The sequence below is a fragment of the Xenopus laevis genome, chromosome 7L (genome assembly GCF_017654675.1).
Source record: "Xenopus laevis strain J_2021 chromosome 7L, Xenopus_laevis_v10.1, whole genome shotgun sequence".
Lineage (NCBI taxonomy): Eukaryota > Metazoa > Chordata > Amphibia > Anura > Pipidae > Xenopus > Xenopus laevis.
In genome coordinates this window covers 30,180,285-30,206,177 of record NC_054383.1, presented here as the reverse complement: position 1 = coordinate 30,206,177, position 25,893 = coordinate 30,180,285, and the positions used below count along the sequence as shown (strand labels likewise).

Below are 25,893 nucleotides of genomic sequence, written 5' to 3'. Positions count from 1 at the left end.
AATGCTTTATTCACCAGTAGGTCCTTCCAGTGGACTCAAGGGCATCATTGGGTTTTGATTACTTTAGCAACCAGGCAGTGGTTTGTCTTAGAGACTGGAATATGAATAGGGGAACGACCAAACAGAAATACAGAATAAAAAGTAACAGTATCAATAAAACTGTAACCTCACACAGTAATAGTTTTTTTTTTTTGGCAGTGGGGATCAGTGACCCCCCATGTGAAAGCTGTAAATATGCAGAAGAGGAAGGCAAAGCATTAGAAAACTATATTTAAAAAAAAATTATAATACTGAAGACCAACCGCAAAGTTGCAAGGAATAGCATATGTTATAACCTGCTAATAGTTAACATAAAGGTGAACCACCCCTTTAAGATGTGAAAAGGACTGAAGGTGTGGAATTTTCTCCCCGATGCTGTTGTACTGGCAGATACAGTAGCTAGTTTCGAGAATAGAAATTTTGAAAAAATAAAAAAAAATTCAGGTTACGGAAATTGGAGGAGCAGCAAATTGGGATTTTTTTCAGCTAGCAGTTAAGCAGGTTTTTTATGTTGACATAGGTCAATAATACCTATGTTACATACAGTATGATCATTTAATTTAATCATTTTGCATTTAAAAAAATGATACATAAATGACGATGGTGTGGCCTCCCTCCACTTGTGTTTTTCGTTGCATTCGAGAAATCTGCTCTTCCTGTGAGAGATCCTCGCTGTCACTTGATTCTGTGCTTTATACCCCTATCCCTCCCCCCTATCATCTCTCATACATTTGATTTGAAGCTTTAATTTTGCTTCATAATCTGAGTGAGGATATCTGTCTTCCCTTCAACAGGATATAGGTTTGAAGATATGGCAAATGAAAAAAATATATAGAATCATTCCTTTTATGCAGTGACTTTCAATTCCAATTTTATTCCTTTTGCCTAGACCTTAGAAATGCTGATAAAGTTATCAGATAGGAAGATTCCTGGCAGTACCTTTATTACATTCTGATACAATGTTATTATGTTCTGTTCTCTGCATCAGCCAGGTGGGCTCTGTAAGGGCAGGTTTGCTGATTTTAATAAGAGCTAAGAAATGGGCAGAAGAAAAACCTGTTCAGGATGCTGTTAATTTATTGCATGCGTTATTTTTCGGAAAGCAGCAAACTGTGCAAATTCCAATAGACTGTAAATCATTTCCTTTGTGCAATCATGGAGTTTGTTGACACCTTTTGTACTTTTATGTGTAGGACCATACCTGTAGTACATATGTCTAGCATCTATGGTCTGATTGTTCTCATTCATAGGGATGCACTAAATCCCAGATTTGGTTTCGGGATTCATCCAAATCCAAGTTTTTTTTTCAGCAGGTTACGGATACAGACAAATACAAGTACCTGGCCAAACTGAATCCGAATGAGTGATGTGCAGGCCAACCCGAAACCCACGAAAAATCGCTTCATTTTTCCATTTTTTATTATTTGTGGATTTTGAGTTATTTAGAGTTTTATTCAGCAGCTCTCCAGTTTGCAATTTCAGAAATCTGCTCCAAATTACCCTAGCAACCACGCATTGATTTGAAAACGAGATTGGGATATGAATAGGAGAGGACCTGAATGAGTAATAAAAAAGTAACAATAATCAACTTTATAATCTTACAGAGCATTTGTTTTGAGATTGGGGTCAGTTACCCCACTTGAAAGCTGGAAAGAATCAGAAGAAGAAGGCAAATGTATTCAAAAACTATAAAAAAAACCAAAAACAATTGAATAGTTGCTTTCTATAACATACTAAAAGTTAACGTAAAGGTGAACCACCCCTTTTATGAAAGATTCAGGATTGAGAAATTGCTGCCAATAATTCTTTCAATGTGGTTTTTGACAATCCACAAATTTAGTGCTTCTTAGTTAAACATAAACCTCTCCTCCAATAGCTGCACAGAAATTGAGTTTACTGAGCAGAAAAGTGACGCCTATTGCTAAGTTACAAGACATTCCTTTTCTCAGAAACATAACTTTCTGTTTACTGTTAGCTGAAATTACCAGCAAGTAACCAGCATCATGCATGTGTGATACGCATGTATGATCAAGACAATAGTTTGATTCACAGTCAGTACATGGCGTGAGGATCCTTTGTATATGCATCCACAAATAAGTAAGACCATCTAGAGTGTGGACACCTGATATAAAGTGTGTGTGTTCTGTAATTTGGATCTTCATACCTTTAGTTTACTGGAAAATCATGTAAACATTAAAAAACCCAATAGGCTTGTTTTGCTTCCAATAAGGATTAATTATACTATATCTTAGTTTGGATCAAGCACAGTGTACTGTTTTATTATTACAGAAAAAAGGGGGTTATTTATAAAGGTCCGAATTTATCTCAGTATTTCTAATATCCAACTCCGAGCAACTCCGAATTCCCGAATGGGCCTTATTTATGAAGAAAAAAAGTCCGAAAAAATTATTGGAGTTTTCGTCAAATACAATGATTTTTTTTTCAGAATTTTCGGAGTTTTTTACGCTGAAACCCCCAAATCATCAGATATCGGTACAGACATCAGCGCAGACACTGGGACCTATACAGGACCTCGAGAGCTTTTAGATGCCGGGGTTTCAGATTTAGAGTTTTTAGACCATCGGACTTTAATAAATATTGGACAATTCGTAGTTTTTTTTTTGCTCCAAAAGTTTTGAGGTTTGGCTATTCGGAGCTTGATAAATAAGTGTTGAACACGTCAACAGTTTGCTAAATATATTTCTAATGGAGAAATCGACATGACATTTACACCAGATGTCTGTAATAACCCAAGTAATCCACACATATAAAGAAATCAAAACAAAGAAGCCCATAAATTAAGTTATCTGTCATAAAGTGGAATGACACAGGGAATAAGTATTGAACATGCTTGCTGAAATTGATTTAATGCTTGGTAGAAGACGCCTTCTGTATGGAGATACTAGTCGCATGCATTGCTCAGGTGTTTTTTTGGCTCATTCTTCCACACAAACTGTCTTCAAATTTTGTGATAGAAAGGAGGTAATTGCAGGAAGTCCACGGCAGCAAGCTGAGTCTGCAAGTGTATCTTTATTGGGGTAGTGAACAGCACACTACATGTTTCGGGCAAGGCCCTTTATCAAGTGTGCATGAACAGTGCAAAAGGGAACATTTAAACAAACAATGACCTTTCACCTTAAGGGTTGCATTGTGGGTGCAGACCCTATTAATCAATTAAGTATTCACATAAGCAACAGGTGAAACAATATAGTTAGAGTTCATCGTGTCCAGGTGTGGTAGTGAAGTCCAAATTGAACCACTGGTGTAGGAACATCCTTGTGCTGAAGAAAAAAAAAAAGGTCAATAAATCCATCTAAGTCCAAAAAATCTTTGAATGTCACTTCGGACAGACCATTACTGCATTAGTCTGGCCTGTGCCTGATAGGAAACTGCCAAAAAAAGGCCTATCCGGGCTTTAGCTTCAGAAACAGAGTAGCATAGGTAATACAAAGATTAACCTATTCACATTAGTAACCATGTTACTGCGACATGGTTATATACTATAGAAAGTAACATATTAGAGCCCTTAATCTTTTACAATCAAACGTTACGTTAATGCAACAGTAGTAATGTATCCACAGCATTGTAATTGTATATTAATAATGATACAATAAGCCAGCTTTTAACATTAGTCTCCTGTAATGGTAACTCACCACAATGCTTATACGGCAGGAGATCCGTTAAACCGGCCACTAACTGGCTGTCAGAATAATCTGTGAAGAAAGTAAATTGTGAATTAGCACTAAGGTAAACAATAATAAACAAGTTATAAGAAACAAGTTATAAGAAACAAGCCAAGTTGAGCTGTTCATTCATTCCTTTGGGGTACGTGCTATCTAATCGATTAATCCAACGGGACTCTCTTTGGAGTAGCAGATTATTTCTATCGCCCCCTTTGGACATTTTAGGAACAACTTCCAATACTTTCCACTTTAGTTGGCAGACGTTGTGCCTTGCCTCAGAAAAATGTCTGGATACAGAAGTGTCTGTATATGTGTTTGCTTTAAAATTGCGAATTGCATTTTTATGCTCTTTGATTCTGGTATTAACTGATCTTATAGTCTTACCTACGTATAACTTCCCACATGGACATTTTAACACGTAAACAACATAGTTTGTTGAACAAGTGGCATATGTGGACAGTTTAATTTCTTTGCCTGTTGCGGGATGATTAATGTGTGCACCTTTTATAATAGAATTACAGCAAATACAGCTCAAGCAAGGAAAGGTACCTATCTTTGGTGTACCTTTAAACACTTTATCCTCGTTTTTCGGGGCGGTATTCTGGCAGAGTATATCGCGTATAGTTTTTCCCCTTTTATATGCAAAACGAGGTGGTATAGAGAAAATTGGACCATATTTGGGATCATGCTGTAGTATTGGCCAGTACCTTTTAATCACATTTTCAATGGATCTACTACGTTTGTCATATTTACTAACAAAGGTCAATCTGTCTGTGTCTCTTGTTTTTTGTTGTTTAGGACTGAGTAGGTCCTGACGTGTCAGTTTCTGGACCTCTTGCTGTACTTTAGAGAGGTGACCTGCAGGGTATCCTCTATTTACAAATCGTTTAGTCAGCTCCTTGGAGGCTTGATTGAATGCAGTTTCAGTAGATGCGATTTTCCTGGCTCGTATGTACTGCCCTTTGGGGATAGCATTAAGGGTTTTTGGGTTGTGGAAACTTTTCCTATGTAGGAGGTTGTTCCTATCCATTGTTTTACGGTACAGGTTAGTATAAATTTTGTTTTCGTCAATTTTAATATTAATGTCCAGGAAATTAATCTCATGCTGTGAAGATTCCATTGTAAATTTGAGAGTAGAATGTGATCTATTTGCCTCGTTCACCATTTCTTCAAATAGGTTAGCTGGACCTTCCCATAAGATAAGTATATCGTCCACATACCTATAATAGTGTTTGATATAAACTAAGTAAGGTTCTCTAAGAAAAAATGCTTTTTCTAATTTATATACAAACAAATTGGCGAACGAAGGGGCGACCGCTGAACCCATTGAGGTCCCTTGTTTTTGCCAAGGAGCTGACTAAACGATTTGTAAATAGAGGATACCCTGCAGGTCACCTCTCTAAAGTACAGCAAGAGGTCCAGAAACTGACACGTCAGGACCTACTCAGTCCTAAACAACAAAAAACAAGAGACACAGACAGATTGACCTTTGTTAGTAAATATGACAAACGTAGTAGATCCATTGAAAATGTGATTAAAAGGTACTGGCCAATACTACAGCATGATCCCAAATATGGTCCAATTTTCTCTATACCACCTCGTTTTGCATATAAAAGGGGAAAAACTATACGCGATATACTCTGCCAGAATACCGCCCCGAAAAACGAGGATAAAGTGTTTAAAGGTACACCAAAGATAGGTACCTTTCCTTGCTTGAGCTGTATTTGCTGTAATTCTATTATAAAAGGTGCACACATTAATCATCCCGCAACAGGCAAAGAAATTAAACTGTCCACATATGCCACTTGTTCAACAAACTATGTTGTTTACGTGTTAAAATGTCCATGTGGGAAGTTATACGTAGGTAAGACTATAAGATCAGTTAATACCAGAATCAAAGAGCATAAAAATGCAATTCGCAATTTTAAAGCAAACACATATACAGACACTTCTGTATCCAGACATTTTTCTGAGGCAAGGCACAACGTCTGCCAACTAAAGTGGAAAGTATTGGAAGTTGTTCCTAAAATGTCCAAAGGGGGCGATAGAAATAATCTGCTACTCCAAAGAGAGTCCCGTTGGATTAATCGATTAGATAGCACGTACCCCAAAGGAATGAATGAACAGCTCAACTTGGCTTGTTTCTTATAACTTGTTTCTTATAACTTGTTTATTATTGTTTACCTTAGTGCTAATTCACAATTTACTTTCTTCACAGATTATTCTGACAGCCAGTTAGTGGCCGGTTTAACGGATCTCCTGCCGTATAAGCATTGTGGTGAGTTACCATTACAGGAGACTAATGTTAAAAGCTGGCTTATTGTATCATTATTAATATACAATTACAATGCTGTGGATACATTACTACTGTTGCATTAACGTAACGTTTGATTGTAAAAGATTAAGGGCTCTAATATGTTACTTTCTATAGTATATAACCATGTCGCAGTAACATGGTTACTAATGTGAATAGGTTAATCTTTGTATTACCTATGCTACTCTGTTTCTGAAGCTAAAGCCCGGATAGGCCTTTTTTTGGCAGTTTCCTATCAGGCACAGGCCAGACTAATGCAGTAATGGTCTGTCCGAAGTGACATTCAAAGATTTTTTGGACTTAGATGGATTTATTGACCTTTTTTTTTTCTTCAGCACAAGGATGTTCCTACACCAGTGGTTCAATTTGGACTTCACTACCACACCTGGACACGATGAACTCTAACTATATTGTTTCACCTGTTGCTTATGTGAATACTTAATTGATTAATAGGGTCTGCACCCACAATGCAACCCTTAAGGTGAAAGGTCATTGTTTGTTTAAATGTTCCCTTTTGCACTGTTCATGCACACTTGATAAAGGGCCTTGCCCGAAACATGTAGTGTGCTGTTCACTACCCCAATAAAGATACACTTGCAGACTCAGCTTGCTGCCGTGGACTTCCTGCAATTACCTCCTTTCTATCACATTGATCTATTAGGGTATCACCACAGGATACCCTGCAGGAGTACCACCAACACATCATACAACTTGCCAGAGTTCAGCCCTGCTACTTTTTGTCTTCAAATTTTGAAGGTTCCGGGGCCTCTTCTATGAACTTTGATCTTAAGTTTTTTCATAGATTTTCATTTGGATTCAAGTCGTGTGATTGATAGGGCAATTCTAGCAGCTTTATTTTCTCTGAAACCAATGGAGAGTTTTCTTGGCTGTGTGTTTGGAATAATTGCCTTTATTGAAATGTCCACCCTTGTTTCATCTTCGGCATCCTGGTAAATGGCATCAGATTCTTATCAAGAATGTCCCAATAGATTTCTCATTCAGCCTTCCTTCAATTATATGAAGTCTGTCAGTACCATATGATGAGAAACAGCCCACGCTATGATGTTCCCACCTCCAAACGTCACTGCTGGTATGGTGTTTTAGGGTGATGTGCAGTACCATTTCTCCTCCAAACATGTGTGCAATGACATCCAAAGAGTTTTCATTTTGATCTAACCAGACTATATTCTTCCAGAATTTCATTGACTTGTCCAAATGTTGTTGTGAAAATTGTAAATGTACTTCAACATTCTCCAGAGTCCATGTCTGCTGAGTGCATTACTTATCGTTTTCTTTAAAACAACTGTACCTGCTAATTCAAGGTTGGACGACTCTTCTGATTATTCTTTTGATCCTCTGTCAGAAATCTTGGGAGCAGCACGTGGTCATGGCCGGTTCAGGGGGAAATGATGTTCTTTCCACTTCCGGATTACGTCCCCAACGGTGCTCACTGGAACATTCAAAAGCTTTCAAATATGTCTGTAAACAATACCATCAGCATGTTTTGCTACAACAAGGTTGCAAAGGTCTTGAGAGAGCTCTTTGCTTTTACCCATCACGAGATGCTTCTTGTGTGATACCTTGTTAATGAGAAACCTTTTTATATGCCATCAATTAAAGAAGCTTATATTAATTTGTACTGATAGAGGACAGGATTGCTTTCTAAATCCTGACAGATTTCAGCAGGTTTCTTGGCTTTCTATGTCTTTTTGCACCTCCTTTTCGTCATGGGTTCAATACTTATTCCCGGTGTCATTTCACATTCCACACGTATTACACAAAACGTAATTTATGGATTTATTTGTTTAGATTTCTTTGCATGTGCGGATTACTTGGGTTGTTGCAAACATCTGGGGGCACATTTACTAAGGATCGAAGTGAATTCAAAGTGAATTTTCGAATTTAAAAACTTCGAATTTCGACGTAATTTTTGGGTACTTCGACCATCGAATAGGCCAAATTCCACCTTGACTTTGAATTGAATTGAAAATACTTTGAATATTCGACCATTCGAAAATCAAAGTACTGTGTCTTTAAAAAACTTCTCGTTTTTAGAAGCGATTTCTACGATCGATCGAATGATTTTAATTCGATTGAAAGCAGCTGAATTTCAACACAAAAAAAAACTTTGACTATTGAATTTTTCAATTCGATGGTCGAATTTCGAAGTTTTAGCACTTTGAAATTCAGACCCCTGGTGTAAATTTCATGTCAATAGCCCCATTAGAAATATAATTACAGAGGAAAAACGTTGACGTGTTCAATACTTATTTTCCCTGATGTACAGTATATGTATGTATATTTTATTATTTATTTTTCTTTCTTTCTTTATTTCTTGGATGGATGGACACTTAATAATTTCCATGTATTTGCAGGTATAGCAACATACAACGACAAGCTATTTACATTTCGAAATGGGCGCTGGGAGGACCTTTTCAGTGATGAGGTAAACCTCAGGAGAGGAGTAGCCAATCGGTTTTCTGGACGTTCAGTGGCTTGCATAGATAGAAAGGTAAGGGCAATGCACCTGCCATACTAATCCGCTACTTTTTAAGGGATATGGGTAATGCAAAATGAAGGGACTAAAGGCAATTTATCTGCAAAATACATTTTTGTAAAAAAAATTGCAGAAGAGCAATGATGATAATTACATTTAAGATAGATAAAAATTGGCCACTTTCAGTTGAAGTCCCCTTGGTTGGAAGGCCAATTAGTGGTCAGGGTTTATCTTAACCCATATCAGATAATAGAGGGCATCCAGGCACTGCTGCTAGGCTGCCAAAAAATATTATAAACATTTTTTTTTATTGTAGATTAATTTAAAAGGTGTACATCTCCATTGGCTTGTGACTCCCAGAGCACTTAATCATGGACTCACTTCATATTCATAATTATTTATAGAAGACATTACCAATGAAAAGCAAAATGCAAAACTTCTTTAAATTCCAAAAGGGAGGGGAAACAACTCTTAAAGGGACAAGGTCTCTCAGAGAGATCTAGATACATACTGTACACTTATAACGAAATAAAAACATCACATCCTGTATATCCTCGACCTTGTCCTTTTAAGAGTTGTTCCCCTACAATTTTGAAATTGAAATATGTTTTGCATTTTGCTTTTCATTGGTTATATCTCCTAAAACCACACATCTCCTAAATACATAATCGAGGCACGAAACACATAGGGCCAATGTAGATGTTAAAACCAAGAAAAGTTATCCCAAAAGTTAGTTATATTTCAGAAATATACTCTTTATTCAAAAATCATGTTAAAAAATAGGCATATAGACCACATGGTATTCCGCCTTATGCGTTTCATACCCCCTGGTACTTATTCATAGGCATTCATTTATCAAGCGGAATATGATGTGGTCTAGATATGCCTATTTTTTAAAATGATTATTGAATAAAGAGTATATTTTTAATATAATACTGCATTTTGGAATAACTTTTCTTGTTTTTGATGTCTATAGCCTTTGGAGCTGGGGGCTTTATCCTAGAAATCAGGGGCCCTTTTGGACAGGCCCTGTATAGACTAACATCTTACAAAATATTTTTTCTATGAACCAATGTAGATGTTGACCTTTTAAATTAATATACAGTACAACAAAAAAATATATCGGCCCTTGTGGAGTTTTTTGAGTGCCTGGATGCCCCTATTTTCTGCTATTGGTTTATCCGCTCCCGAGCTGAGAGTCTGTGGCCAGTGCTCCTGATGTATGTGGTGAGCGCTTCAGACTCTGATTACTGCGCTCCTATTTGTTGTTTTGTATTGGTTAAATCTTTCTCCCTTAGCTCATATCAAGGTTACATATGTAGGAGAATATTGGTGTATCAGTCATTAAACCGAGATTATCCAAAAAAAAAAATATATTTTTGCACAAGGTGGTAATAAATTCCTGCTGATTTTAGTTTTCCATATTTCAGTGAGCTCACTAAATAACAGTCAGCACCTAAACTGCCGCTGCCACAAATCAGCAGTCTCTTTTAAAATGAACGGTATAATTTCATTTCTAAGAATGGGCTCATTTCTACTTTGCTGTGAACTGAAAAGGAATTTTGATATGTGGCAGGATTAAAGACTTTATCCGAGCCGTCACTCCGCACATTGTGAAACATGCTTGTTATTGTAAAGGCGTTTACAAAAAAAAAGTCTTTATTACCTTCAGTGGCGTTCCAGCCTCCATATTTATTAAACACATATGCTCAGAGATATTGAAGCTCTTTTCTATACTTTATAATAAATACGCTTTTCTTTATCATGCGCATGATTGCAAGCTGGAGCTCTTATTTTGCTTGGCACGTCCTAGGGACTTTGGATAGGATTTTATATTCATTATTTGCACCATTATTTAGCTTCTTTATATATATATATATATATATATATATATATATATATATATATATATATATATATATATATATATATATATATATATATATATATATATATATATATATATATATATATATATATATAGGACAGTTATATAAATTGTCAATTTATTTTGTTCAAAAATGTGCAACTGACCTGGAAAGTGTATTTATAGGCAAATATTGATTTTTACTTTTTTGTTTATGGATCTTCTCTTAAAATTATATGGTCAAGGGCTTGCTTTGTAACAGTGATATTTCTTTGCAGTGCTGAGTTTTGTCTCGGTTATTCCCTACTGAAAAGCATTGACTGTTTTTTTTATTACATTATTGCAGTGTTTTGAAATTCCTGAGTTTACTGACCCTCTTGACAAAAAAAAGTTGAATAAAAAATACTGCAACTAAAACTTGATGAACTTATAGAGGCCAATGGGTATTGTCAACATTCAGGCTTTTTTATTTTTTGAGTTGTTTAAACAGTCAAATATTTACAGACTGATGGAAAATGGAGCAGTGTGATTTTTGTAGTGATTGGTTGACTTAATATGATTGAGTTTTTCCCGTTTGAGAATTTTGAGAAAGATGATCATTGTAGTGGATTGCAAACACCCCAGCAGTTGTATACACAAATTTTGGAATAAATCTTAAATTTGAAAACTTATAAATTGCCCCCTCTATTCTTTTGCAGTCAAAAACATAACATTTAAAGTCTGAAGAATGCAATATATATATATATATATATATATATATATATATATATATATATATATATATATATATATATATATATATATATATATAGTGAATAAAGTACCACCTCTTGTAAAATATAAGGATATTATAAGTTACCAAGGAGTTTCATGACCATATAAAAACACGAGGCCGAAGGCCGAGTGTTTTTATACAGGTCATGGAACTCCGAGGTAACTTCTAATATCCTCATATTTTACAACTGGGGGTACTTTATTTATTATAATACACAAGTTTCAGTAAGTCATGTGACTGAAATGACTGATGACATCAGAACTCATATAAGTTAACTTATAAGGATATAATTTACAAGATATTCATGGCTTTTGTATATTATATATATATATATATATATATATATATATATATATATATATACTGTATGTATAATCCAGAATTCTCAAGACCTGGGGTTTTCATATAAGGGATAATTCTATCATTTAGATCTTCAAACCATACCTCCCAATATTTTGGAAGTAGCATGTTCCGCAGCGAAAAGTTTAGACTGTGCCCCTTTCTGTGGCCACACCCCCTAATTACCATGTTCATTTTACAAAATTTGGCAGGTTATGAAAGTTTTTATACTAATTCTTATCTAAACTGTTTTTTTGTGTCTCAAAATTGTTACAAAGTATCCTATTTGCACCTGGTGGCTGTTCTGTGTTCTCTGCTAATTAAGTTAGAAACTTTCAGGGGAATGTAATAAAAGTCGCAAAGAGCAAAACAATTCGCACCAATAAGACTAAAAATCCACATCTCGCAATGTAATATTGTTCCTTAAACTGTTATTGCATTGCGAATTTTAATTGCGCACTCATAAGAAGTGCTTGAAGGTGTCGTAATCTTTTGGAGCAAACATAACGACTTTTTCAGTAAGAAGTTTTAATACATTGACTGCGCATTGGCGCAAACTATAAAATTCGCAAACGGTCTTTCACTGTCGGAAGTGGTTGCTAAACAGTTTCCGGGCTCGCAAAAGCTATATTAAATTCGCACAAAGCTAAATTTGTTTGCGCAAAGGCATAACTTTTCGCATTGCGAATAGTTTTTCCGTTAGCGATTTTTATTACATTTCCCCGTTTGTTTCTTTTTCTGGCTGTTCAGTGCAGAGAAAATAGGGACTTTTCAGTACAAATGAGGGACTGCGGGTTGAGCTGTCAAAAGAGGGACTGTCCCTCCAAAAAAGGGACAGTTGGGAGGTATGCTTCAAACTACAAAATCATGTAAACATTAAATATATCCAATAGGCTGGTTTTTGCTTCAACAATAAGGATTAATAATATTTTAGTTTGGATCAAGGTTTCGTTATTATTAGAGAAAAAATGGAAATCATCTAGACAACATGGAGTCCATGGTAGATGACCTTCCAGTAATTTGGAGTCTTAACAGGATTGTGGCTTAGTTTAAATTCTTCCTATTTCTACAGCTATAATTTAACGCATAAAAGAATATTACAAATTGTACTTATTTTTAAGTGGTTTTGCAGTCTACATAAAGAAAATGTGACTGTTCTGGGCAGTTTCCTTTTTTTATACAGTGCCTGTAGTAGAATCTAGAATCCTGGCCTGTTTGCCCACCTCCTTTTTTTCTTCCATCCTTCTTGCACCTTTTCTCCTTTTTCTAACCCCCCTCTCCTTCTGCACTTTCCTTCTATTCTATTCTGCGGTTTACAGTTCCCAGCCTGGATGACTCTATTGCACCTGAATAACTTCCATACATTCTGCCTCAAACCTCAACATACAAACAACCAAAGTTGGACTAGGGGCCGGGGGCCCACCGGGACTACTGTCTCAGGGGCCCCCCTACAACCCCCCGCCATTTTTTCTTTCGCAAGCAGGCCAAGTGGAGGAGGTTCAGGGCAGCGGTGTCAGGAAGCGGGTCTGGGCCGGAGGGACCTGTGGGAGCCGTGCCCACCGGGTTCTTTCCGGTGTCCCGCTGGCCCAGTCCGACCCTGCAAACGACACATCTCTGTAGTGCGTTACTGAAAAAGGGTTTATTGATAGTTTCTTTTTCAACTGCTTTGTCAATGTAGTACAGGCCATGAGATGGAGCTTGGCTTCTTAAAAATGGATTCCAAATAAATGTTTTCTTAGTATAATAATGTGCTAGCTAGCCATGTTAATAACAACAAAGTTTAGTTTAAAATAGGGAAATAAATACAAGTTGAAAGGAGAAGGAACTACAGTGAAATCAGAGCTCTTGGACCCAAGTGCACAAAGAGGGATCTATACTGTACCATGGATCCTTTTCACAATTTGTATTGTGGGAGTATATACAGTATTAAACTTACTCAAATTGTTTCTTTCTTTTTAAATTGTTTTCATTGTTGTACAGTGTCGGATTGGGACACCAGGGGCCCACCCACAAACCTTTGACCAGGGGCCCACCAATTAATCTTAGACCAGGGGCCCACTCTCAGTACTATTATTCTTCCTCTCCTCACTCAACCTCTATTCTGCTAGTCTCTATTCTTTACATACTATACTCTATTACCCCATCTATTTAGCCTCTTTGTTCTCATAGAAATAGAGAATGGCCATGAAATAGTCCAAATGTTTAGCAGCATGATGGGCCACTGACACCTGGGCCCACCGGGACTTTTCCAGGTATCCCAGTAGGCCAGTCCGACACTGTTGTTGTAGACAGTTTCTATTGATTCATCTTACAAATAATTGTCCCTTCATTTCATGTTATGTCTTCTTTCTGGACTTCTTTTCCAAGCAGCAACAGAAAAATACAGTTTATAGCTTTTTTTTTTAAAATGTGCTGAATCGTGCTTTTCTCCAATCTTAAAAGAATGATGTAGCCAAAAAAATATTTTATTGAACCCATTTTGCTACTTGCAGGTTGTTGCGCTTTACTTCATATTTAGAGATTTGGAGGAAAACTCCATTTATAACATCCATTGTTTTTTGCAACAGTGTAAAACAGTCATTTGTACTTGATCCAACCTGAGATATAATTAATCCTTATTGGAAGCAAAACCAGCCTATTGAGTTTATTTAATGTTTACATGATTTTCTAGTAGACTTATTATCCGGACAACCCCAGTTCCCCATCATTCTGGATAACCGGTCCCATACCTGTGTTATATTTTCTGTATTTTTCCTGCATTAGATCTTTTATAAATAAGGAAACAGTAAGGTCAGTGTTACTGCTAACATTTTGTCTATATGAACCTACTGTAAATATTTGTATATATGTTTAGATGCACCAAACCCATGATTCGAACAAATACATGTGCCAAACAATCTGTTGACTTTTCGTCACACAAATAAGAAAGTTAAAAAATGTATGTGCGTGCGGTTCTCTTCCCCCATCGTTTCCCTGATTTACATATGCATTTTAGGGTTAAGATTCACTTTAGTATTCGGCCAAATCTTTTACAAAGGATTTGAGATTCGGCTGAAACCTAAAATAGTGGATTTGGTGCATCCCTAGTCTTTACCAAGCTTTATCAATTGGCAGTTTATGTTTTGGTGACTTAAATATGTGTTCATTCTGGATCACATTTTTATAAACAAACTTCCAAATCTGATAGAATGACTTTTTCACACACTAACAGTTCCATTCATTTACTGGACAAATATGCAGTAACTCAGTGCAACCAAACAGCGATCAACATTTGATCAGTCTACTGTGACAGTAAATATTTGCTTGGTTGCTTTGGTTTACTGCACTGTGCCAAATTTGCCTGGTGATAGTAAATGAGACCTGGGTTAAATAAACCAAATGACCTATCTAGTATTGCCCCCGCTGGCATTCATTGCCTTGCCTTTTTTCCGCAAGAAGTCTGAATAAATAAAGGAAAACCATATAAAATAAGGCTGCCTATATGGTAGCCACCCTGCCAGTCAATCCAATCCAAAACATTTTTTTCTTGTGTCTGTTTTTCTTTAAATTAAGAGGTTAAAGAAACTTCTACAAAACACCCACCAACCTCTCATGTTCTGCACTGTATTTCTAACTGTCTTGCAGGAGTCTCTTCAGTGCTGGACTGGGGGGCTCCTGCCCCAGCTGCAGCCCCCTCCATCTCTGTGTCCCCAGCTGCAACCACCCTACCTTATATTAACTGGGGTCAGGGTGGAGGTTAAGGTGCAGTTCCCAGGGTGGGTTGTAGGTCTGGGTAGGCAGGTTTTTTTCCGAGTGTCCCTGAGTTCATCCCTTCCTCTCTTTGTTTTGTTTTAATGCCTCCCTAGATGCCTTTCTCTCCATGCGGCAAATTCACTAACCTGCGGAAATTCGCCGGCGACGGCTCACATCGCCACACTTCGCCAGGCGAAAATTGGCCAGGACAACGCCAATTCACAAAAATTTGAAGTTCAGTCCAGGGCGCCGAACGATGGCGAAATTTCGCTAGCGTTAATTTGGCAAGCGAAGCGAAGTTGCGCTAGCGTTGGCTAATTTGCATACGGCGGGAAGTGAAGTTTCAATGGACGTATATGTTGCACCAAAACCATTACACTACACAAGCCCTGGAAACCTTAATAAAATAAAATAGAATTGTTATATTGCCCTTCACATGAGCCCAGTGTATAGTTTATGTGCCATATGTTAGGGAATGTAGGGGGGAAGCCGGATACCATAAAAATAATTTACTCTTTTGCAGCCTATCACTCTGGAAAATTTAAAAGTTGTCAAATTTTTTTGAGGAACTCCTATCTACTCTATTGCACTTTGCCTGGTCTGAGGTGGCGAAGGCAAGTCTGGCGCAAGAAGTAACATTCAGTAAAATCCGTAATTTGCGTAGTTATGTCCATTCGACAGTGAAAATTCACCTGGCGTTAAAGTGAGAAGTAACGCTACAGTCTATCTCCTTCGCTAGCGAATTTTCGTCAGCGTTAGTCACTTCACCCTTTAGTAAATTTGATCCCATGAATCTTATTATTTTCCAGCCAAGGTAGTTATTGCTCTCTTACTTGCTGTCCACCAGCCTCATCTATAGTTTTACACCTCAGTAGGGTGGGGTAATAGAGGTTGAAGTGCTTGCCAGGCCCCTCTGAAGACTTTTTCCAGTGCAGTCTAGTTATGCTGCTCTTATGGATGAAAAATTCCCCATCTGTCATTGACCTTAAAAACACTTACAAATTGTGTCATTTGTAGATGGGTGAATAAATTCGCCAGGTGTGAATTCGCTATGAATTTCCACATTTACCGCCGGCGAATAAATTAATGAAAATTTGCTGGCATCAAACAATTTTGGGCGCGCAGAAAATTTACTTGCGTCAAAACCGCTGAGCGTCAACACTTTTCAGACACCCGTTGACTTTAACGCCAGTGTCAGAATTGATGCGAGCATCAAAATTGATGCGGGCAAATTATGTAATAACCATCTATCTCCCCTACTTTCCTAAAATTAAATCCTCATGGTTTGGGTGGCAAAACATATTCTCAAGATGTCGACTTTGCCTACATTGTACTCACTGTGCAGTTTGCCTTTAATACTTGGTTGGTTGTGACTTCTCTTTGACATTCTCCTGTTCATAAATGCCAGGGTTTTCATGGCTCTTGGCGTGTGATACAGTCAAGGGTTAATACCAACCACAGTCCCACAGTGAACAGAATAGGTAGAGCTGATCTTTACTAATGCGCCAATACATAATTGACTTAATCTCCCTGTTGTGCTTAAATGGCAGCATCACAGTTTTAATAAATGAGAAGTCTCCATGTGTTATAGTGTCATAAAGGAAAACAGAACATTTTGTTGCAGAGATTTTTACATCATTGTGAATAGATGAGCCCTTTGTCTCTGCTATTAATCACCGCTAAATTGCTGTGAGTTGTCTCCTTTGAGAATTTTTAAAGCAATTCAGTTTACGAAAGTCTCTTTAACACTATTGCCTTGTGTGAGATCAGTCATTTTCCTGACAGTTAAAAGCTTCTTCTGTTTTTCAGTGAACTTTCATTTCTAAAATAATGTGAAAAGGTATGAAGATGTTCTGTGATGTAGTTGGGCATCTGTATTGACCAGGTGAAAGTCCTCAAGTTATGTGGAGCCACATCTGCAGAACCAGCTACCTATGCCTTATGCATATTTTAAGCACTTTTCCTCCAATCTCACTGATTGGTTCAGTACCAGACTAGCTGGCCATAGATGCAAAAGTAAAGTAGCGCAAAAAATGTTTTCATACGATTTTTTTGCCATGGCGATCGGTCGTTTAGTTGATCAGACAGGTTAGAAGTGACTGTCACTTCTATTTGCCAGACATAACTTTCATATGATTGCTGTCATGTCCAGAACATCATCTGATTTGTTATTTACCTACTTTATTTAATTGGAATGGTTAGTTGCAGGTTGGAAGCTTGCGACGTATGATCGTTCGTCAGATATAAGGCTAAAATCCACATGTCTATGGCCAGCTTAAGACATCTGGGGTCAACCAGGCAAGTTGATACCTAGGACTTCCATGTCTATTGCCAATATTCAAGACCCTCATCTGAGAAGACCACACACAGTTTATTTACTTTGTGGGCATGCTGGGCCACAGTGAGCTGTACGGGTAACCCAAAACCATGAATGTATTGGGGGTTCATTGGGGTTGAGGAAACAGAATAAGAGATGGGATCCATGGGGAAATTCTACTGGGAACTATCAGTGTTTTAGGGGTAACTATCTCCTTTATCCAGCTATCAGAACTAGTGAAATTCTGTCAGTGGGTGGACTGGTGCTGGGTAATTAGACGCCAAGCAGCTGTTGGAGAACTGTGACCCATGACAGTTTGGGGGAGCCACGGAAGGTTTTGTTGGAAATGCTGGAGCATGTGTAGGGCATTGGGGACAGAACTGTGGTGGGTATACACTGCATGGGTAATGGACAAATGTGGGGAAATTTTAGCACAAGGGACCTTTCAATTCTTGACTGTACCCCGCTGATTTAAAACAGAACAATAGGGGCCCACTGAGACTAGGACCCACTTGATCAAACTTGGCCAGTCCAGTATTGGCTTATTTCTCCTTTGCTAGCAGAAATTGTCTTAATATATGATATTTAGGGGTTGTTTATCATAGGTCACATTTGTGAGGTTTGTGAGTTCTACCTTGAATAAACTCACAACTTGAATGTTTGCTTATTTATGAAAAACCCCGAATGTAAAAGACTTGATTGAATTCGAATACCTCGAATTGATTGAGTTATAGGCTACAAAAACTGTTTTTTAGTTAAACTACCCTTGAAAAACTCAAATTTTTTGTGGAAGCACAATTCAACCTTTAATAAATAACTCCCTTATTGTTTTACAGTAGTGTTTATCTGCACATACAAACGCAGTTGGCAAGATCAGAAACATTTCCAGGGATGTGTTGCAGCTATACCACTTCTTCTTAATTATCTTGGTCCTAGGGTAACACATCAACCATATTACAAAAGCCTCCTGATTCTACCACAGACACTTTCCCAGTTCTTATCTGTGTTTCACTGTTGCTGGCACTTTGCATGTACTCAGTAGGTGGTATGTAAGTGGCCCATTGCTCTTCTGCACTTACAACAATATACTGTATGACATGGGGTTTACTATCATATGGACGTTTCTTTAAATTAATTCACCTTCTGTCCAGTATTGCACTGGCCTACCAGAGTGTCAGAGAATCTTCTCATTGGTCCAGGACCTAGTGGGTCCCAGCCTAGGAGAATTCCCATTAATCCATTACATTCTTATTTTCCTAATGGGCCAATTTAAAATGTATACAACTTGGCACTACAGGTATGGGACCTCTTTTCCAGAATGTTCAGGACCTGAGGTTTTCTGAATTATGGGTCTTTCCATAATTTGGATCTCCATACCTTAAATCTACTAGAAAATCATGTAAACATTAAATAAACCCAATAAGCTGGTTTTGCCTCCAGTAAGGGTTCATTGTATCTTGGATCAAGTACAATATTCTTTTTAGTTTTGCAGAGAAAAAGGAATTATTTTTTTTAAAATTAGATTAATAGGATTTAATGTATTTATTATGGTCTATGACCTTCCCATAATTCCTATCTTTCTGGATAATGGGTTTCCGATAATAGATCCCATACCTGTATCTGTGTCTAATTGATGTAGCAGTGGGCCCTATTATACTGCTACTGTCCATGCTTTGTTGCATAGCAACTCGGTGTGCGTGAATGTGTAGGCCATATGTGTCTACAAAAAACGAGAAAGCTCTCCAAAAATAATCTAAAATATCTGTTATTCTGAGATAAAGTAATGCAGTTTTGAACAAAACAGGCATGCGAAAAAACAACACCTGTTCATTTCCTAAATAACTAAATGTAAATAGTCCGTTCTATACATTGAACAGCTAATAGATTTACTAGTGTAAAACAGATACTACCGGCCTTGTAGCCTCCTAGGACTTTATTTAGATGTTTATTCAGCTTTCAAACTTTACACAGCGCTGGGTCAGACCTCTAGCCTGATCAGTATACATATTTATATTATATATTATGTATATTTATACAGGTATGGGACCTGTTATCCAGAATGTTCAGGACCTGGGGATTTCTGGATATGGGATCTTTCCCTAATTTGGATCTTAATATCTTAAGTCTACTAGGAAATTATGCACAATAGGCTGGTTCTGCTTCCAATAAGGATTAATTATTTCTTAGTTGGGATGAGGTACAAGGTACTGTTTTATTATTACACAGAAAAAGGAAATCATTTTTAAAAAATTTGGATTAAAATGTAGTCTATGGGAGATGGACTTTCCGTAATTGGGAGCTTTCTGGATAATGGGTTTCTGGATAACAGATTCCATACCTGTATTGTATTTGGGAACCAGTCTTAAAATCTGTGCTTCAATGAAGGTTCCCAAGTTTACACTAATCCCTTCGGATACATTCTTTAAAAGTTGGGTAAAAAGTAAATAGGAAGCTTTCATAACCAGAACCAAACAGAAAAACTTCCTTTTCACGCATTCTAACTCCCAAATGCTAATATCTAAGTCAAACAAGAGCAACTTGCGGCTAATATACATTTTCTAAGGGGCCTGTTTAAGACGGCACTTTTTGGCACACGCAATCTTTAGTGAAACTCCACGCGAGTTTCCTAATCATCTGGGGGGCTGTGCCGAAAACAGCTCAGCAATCTTCGTAAGTTTGCCATCTTTTTGGCACACGCAATCTTTAGTGAAACTCCACGCGAGTTTCCTAATCATCTGGGGGGTTGTGCCAAAAACAGCTCAGCAATCTTCGTAAGTTTGCCATCTTTTAGGTGCCTTTTAGGGGCAAACTGGCGAGGAATGCAGAGATTTTTTCGGCACAGAACTCCACATGATTAGTAAACTCATGCAGGGTTTCATTAAAGGTTGCACATGCCCAAAAGCATGAGCAGTCTTAAATGGGCCCTTTTGAGTCTAAAAAATATTATTGGCATAGCTGTAGCCACCTTGGAATTATATGTATTTGAATTGTTAAGAAGAAAGGACTCAAAAGAACTGGTCTTATGGAACCAACTATGGGTTGAATCCAGCTATGGAACCAAATATGTTTAGTATGCATATTTTAGAACTATCATCACAGAACTATCATCACCAGACCTCAAATAATTGTGGACCTCAGCACAGCCTCGGGGTCTGCTGTCTCTGTTATGATCAGTTATCATTTATGAACAGTTGTGGTCTACTTTCACTCTATGCACTTCCTCAGCAAGACTTATGCAAAGCATCCTGAAATAATTAGAGGATACTTACAGTACTACAGGGGTTTAATAGGATACATTGTGCTATAAAGCAACCAATTTACACATCACTTAAAAAAAACATTCTTCAGGGGGCTTTTAACATTGTCCAATGCATGGTTGAAATAATAAACCGACTCAATTTGTGCTGAATGTATCAATAAATAACCCCCTAATGTGCTCTAAAATTACAGTCATCAAGATGAAGCATTGAAATCCATCTGTCTCTCTTCTTTATCTATAGCCTAAATTTCATTGTCCGTGACGTAAATCTGCATTTCTCTATTGCGAATTTATGCTCCCGGCATCCTGATTATTATTCTTCATTATTATTTTTTTTTGTACTTTGCTTTCACTCCCCCAAGTGGCTACAGTTCTACTTTAGTATCCATGTGAGAGGCCGCAAGTAATTCTATCAGATTTATCAGTTTTTCAAAGACATTCAGTGCTCTAATCATTCCTCAAAAATATTTACATTTTTATTAACATAGTAAGTAAACATCTCTGTTTTGGCCAGGCTAGTTGAAGTGATTTAAAGGGGATCGAAAACCCTCCATAAAACTGTCTCACTGGTTCTCCGAGTACTCTAGACTACATGACCAAAAACTTAATTACAAATGCACTAAAGAGAATGCTGCTTACCGGCATTACCAGCACCAACAGTTAGGTGATTATTTATCAAAATCTAATTTTCTCTGATTTTTTATGTTAAAAAAACTCAGACCAAACTAGAACCACGATTTGACTCGATAAAGTTGGTTCGGAAAAAAATTCAAAAGATATGTGTTTTTGCAAAAAAAAAACCCCTGAATTTTTCAGATTTTTGGCCAAAACTCAGTGCAGACCATGATATCTTTAAATTTGAAATGGAACCTTTGCCATTGACTTCTACAGGACCCGACCGCTTGGAGATGGAGTATTTTCAGATTCAGAATTTTAGCAGCCTCAGGCTATAATAAATCACAACAAATTCAAGTTTTTTTTCCCCAATAAAAATTTGGATTCTATTCGGACTTCAATATATTACCCCCTTAGTCTTGTGGTAGTCACCTTAGTCATCTTGTGGGAGTCTTCCAGTTTAGTCTCTTGCCTCCAAAAGAAAATGTAAACCGTAAGGTTGATGATGCTGAAGTATCCAATATTTTGAACAATTATTCTGAATTTACATGTCGGCTAAGGGCAGTATTTGGGTTATGGCTGGGGGCTGGTTGTGGTGTAACCTCCTGGAAACCAGCTGGGGTAAGTAAACAGCTCTGACACACTTGTTTCTTTTTATCACCCTAACATGTTCTCAGTTTTTCGATCTCTCTTTAGTTTTTGATCATCTAATTTAGAAATCTAGGAGAACAGTGGGACAGTCCAATGTAAGCTTTAGATGTATTTAATTTATTTACTGGTTGTTTCTGTTATTTTGTTACTGTTTAATTTGTTATATAACCCCTTTTCTATATTTAGGTATAGTTTTACCTTTTCCTTGCTTGTTGTGCAGAATGTTTATAACAATAGTTGTACAAATAGTAGAAATTATAAAAAAAATAATATATTATGTTACTTCTGATAAGATTTTTCCACAAAAACTAAACACTAATTACAGATTTTCCTAAAATACCACATTCTACAGTACATCATGGTTTAAAGCTTGTTTACGAGCACATAACTATGTGGAAAGTGAAGTATACAGATGTAGAGTAAATCATTGCTACAGCATTCCAGCAACATTGAGGATGTCCATTGAGGAAAATCTGCTAAAGACAAAAATTGTAAACAAGTGTCATGATAGGACCTTATCAGCCACCATCTATCTGCCAGGAAGGGTACCAAGCTAGGAAATTCACGTGTCACAATCTGTAAGGAAGAGCTCCAAGCTAGGAATTTATCAGCCAGCATCTACAAGAAAAGACTGCAAGCTAGCGGCTCATCAGTCACCATCTGCAGGGTAAAGCTCTAAGCAAGGACTCATTAGCCACCATCTACAAGGAAGGGTAGCAAGCTAGGAAACTCATCAGCCGCCATCTTCAAGGAAGAGCTCCAGGCTAGGAATTCATTAGCCACCATCTACAAGAAAGAACTTCAAGCTAGGGGCTCATCAGCCACCATCTACAGGGGAGAGTTCTAAGCAAGGTACTCATTAGCCATCATCTACAGGGAAGAGCTCTAAGCCAGGGACTTAGCCACCATCTACAAGAAAGAACTTCATTCTAGGGGCTCATCAGCCAACATCTACAGGGAAGAGCTTTAAACTAGGGATTCATCAACCACCATCTTTAAGGAAGATCTCAAATCTAAGGTCTCAACAGCCACCATCAGCATTTCCCCCACAATTCAAAGCCCCTTTCCAGGGGTGGAACCAGCTCCACAGTTTAGGAACTACTGGTCAAGACTACAATAACCTGTCTTGCAGTGTTCTCAAGACTCCACACTGGAGAAGAATCGTATACTTCTTTGCAGCACAAATCTCATTTTTTCCTTAAGAAGTGAAATATTTGTATGATTCAGGTTATTTCTATTAATGTGTTCATAATTTAGTGTCTTCAAATAAATATTTATATGAAAGAAGACTAGTTCTTGAATGTATTTTATATATATATAGCAATTTAAACTGAAAATTGTAGAGAAAAAATCATTATTTATCAAGTAATTTAAGATAGTCAAGACTTCAGTTAAAATACAGTATATCTGATGAAAGCATTGAGAGCTATTGATTTTAAGAAAATAATTTGTTTGTACTTGAAATAAAGTGATGTTGCTGGGGGACATCTGGAGAAGTCTTGTCAGCAGCATAATATATTGCTTATTATTAGTAGTAGTATTAATACTACAACCATTATTACATTGCCATTTTACCCAGCAAATATAATCTTCCTTAAAGCTCCCAGCTTTGTGCTCCCCTGGCACCCCAAACTCAATAATACTAGTGAATGCTCTAATATGAATCCTGCTTACCATGAAATGTATCCTTGCCAATATTATACTCAAACATTATAAAGGTAGGTGTTCAAAGCCAAAGTAAGTATGTTTAATGCTTCTAGTAACAATGTTGTAAACAAAGAACAGGGAGCCTCATGAACACCAAGCAGGCAGTTTTTTCATCAAAAACTTCTCTTCCATTCAATGGGTTGTTAGCCCTAGAGAGCTGGGGAAGCTTTAAGGAGTAGAGATGCTTTTATTTATAGAGTACTTATTGGATATGTACTGTAGATGTGTAGAGATGCTGGGGGAAGTAGAAGTAGGGGATAAAGTGTACCTGTAGAGGATTAATATATATAAGACACTTGTACAGAACTCAAGATACTTGTACTGATATGGAGTCATTTCCGAATTAACCCCAATTATGGGTACTTTAAAATGGATGCAGTGGAGAGCATGCACTCCTGAAGTTCCATGTGGTTGCCAATCCATTCATCCTGCCATTTCTGATAAATGGTGTGAAACTGCACCTGCTTGATGCTCTAGGCCATGGATAACCTTTGACCTTTTGAACTCATGAGCAACATTCAGAAGCAAAAGGAGTTGGAGAGCAACACAAACATGAAAAATGTTCTTGGGGTGCCAAATAAGTGCTGTGATTGGCCATTTGGTAGCCCCTATGAGGATTGTCAACCTACACTGAGGGTCTGTTTGGCTGTGCACCTGGTTTTTATACAACCAAAACTTGCCTCCAAGCCTGGAATTCAAAAATAAGCTCCTACTTTGAGGCCACTGGGAGCAACATCCAAGGGGTTAGAGAGCAACATGTTGCTCACGAGCTACTGGTTAGGGATCACTGCTCTAGGCTATGGCAGTCTCTTTAGGCTTCTCACAGCAGGTTGCATCAACTGGTGAACTAGACTTACAATCAGTGATTTGGATGCATGTATGGATGCACCAAATTAGGGATGCACGGAATCCAGGATTTGGTTCGGGATTCAGCCAAGATTTGGCCTTTTTCTGCAGGATTCAGATTCAGCCTAATCCAAGTGCCTGGCAGAACAGAATCCATGACTTTTCGTCACACAAACAAGGAAGTAAAAAACATTTTAAACTTGGGCTGCGCATATGGATTCAATTTGGTATTCAGCCAAATCTTTTAAAAAGGATTCAGCCGAATCCTAATATATTGGATTCAGTGGATCCCTAAATGCAAGAGCACCACCACTCTGAAAACAAGAAATGTAATTTGCACCTGATTTCCGTCAAAAGGCTATCGATGTGTTGGTCTTGAAGTCTGACCCGCAAATTGCACTGCAATTGTTGACTTGTATTGTTGTGGAGAACAATGGGGACCCGTGAGCATAATTAGAGTAGTAACGGGGGCCTGAAGAGGTGTAGGAATGGAATACAGGGGAACTGTAGTGGTGGTCAGGATAGATGAATGGATGGGCAGGCATACTGCAGATCTGTAGAGTCATTAGGATAGAGCAGACCTGAGGAATAAAGAAACAGAAGAGCTGACAAATAGAGTGAAGTTTTGGAAGCATAGGGTCAGTGAACTTGTTGAAGTGTGGGGATACTACAGCCCAATATCGAGTGCAGATGGGGCAGTATGAAGCTGCGGAATCAGAGGATATAACAGACTTTAAGAATGGAGGAAAGGTGGAAACTTTGCCTGAGTGAAGTTTACAAAGTTCTGTAAAGGAGTTACAGTAGGTGGGTTACAGCTGTGATTTGCTGTGGCACGTTTATGGCATATGGTGATTTAAGAATCTTTTATCTGAGAGATACTTTCAACTATATTAACAATATTTTAACTTTAATAACAGCATTACTAAAATGTCCATTATAAACACTTCAAAGCTACTGAGAAATTATGAAATTAGCAAGCATTAAACGAAGTACTTTTGTTCTACAGCTGAAGAAATCCTTCTGTTTATTAATACGACAGGTATGGGATATTTTATCTGAAATTCTTGGGAACGAGTGATTTTCCTGTAATATGGAGCATTGTGCATCTAGTCCAAAAAAGAAGTAGTTACACATTGCAAAACCCCCATGGGATTGCTTTTGCATTAGCATGGATATATGGCAGCTTAGTTACCTCCTGGTATAAAGTAATATCTTCTTATTACAGAGAAAACTGAATCGGTCAGAAATGAGG

The 25,893-nt window shown here is 37.5% G+C and overlaps 2 protein-coding genes across 5 annotated transcripts in view; one reads left to right on the top strand and one right to left on the bottom strand.

Moving 5' to 3' along the window:
- LOC108696168 (cartilage acidic protein 1) overlaps positions 1 to 25,893 on the top strand; it is a 363,333-nt gene that overhangs the window by 170,740 nt on the left and 166,700 nt on the right. For all 4 annotated transcript variants that reach the window (XM_041568725.1, XM_041568726.1, XM_041568727.1 and 1 more), the window contains exon 4: positions 8,412 to 8,548. In XM_041568725.1, the coding sequence (XP_041424659.1) occupies positions 8,412 to 8,548 (137 nt within the window). The remainder of the gene's footprint in view (positions 1 to 8,411; positions 8,549 to 25,893) is intronic.
- LOC121395364 lies at positions 3,051 to 5,064 on the bottom strand. The gene is made up of 2 exons (XM_041568728.1): positions 3,693 to 5,064; positions 3,051 to 3,314 (listed from the first exon to the last, which is right to left on the bottom strand). Exon 1 carries the CDS (start codon positions 5,047 to 5,049, stop codon positions 3,820 to 3,822), a length of 1,230 nt encoding a protein of 409 aa, XP_041424662.1. The 5' UTR covers positions 5,050 to 5,064; the 3' UTR covers positions 3,051 to 3,314; positions 3,693 to 3,819.

Excerpts from the sequence above, each read along its gene's own strand:
- LOC121395364 (XM_041568728.1), bottom strand. The coding sequence starts at position 5,049 with ATGGGTTCAGCGGTCGCCCCTTCGTTCGCCAATTTGTTTGTATATAAA.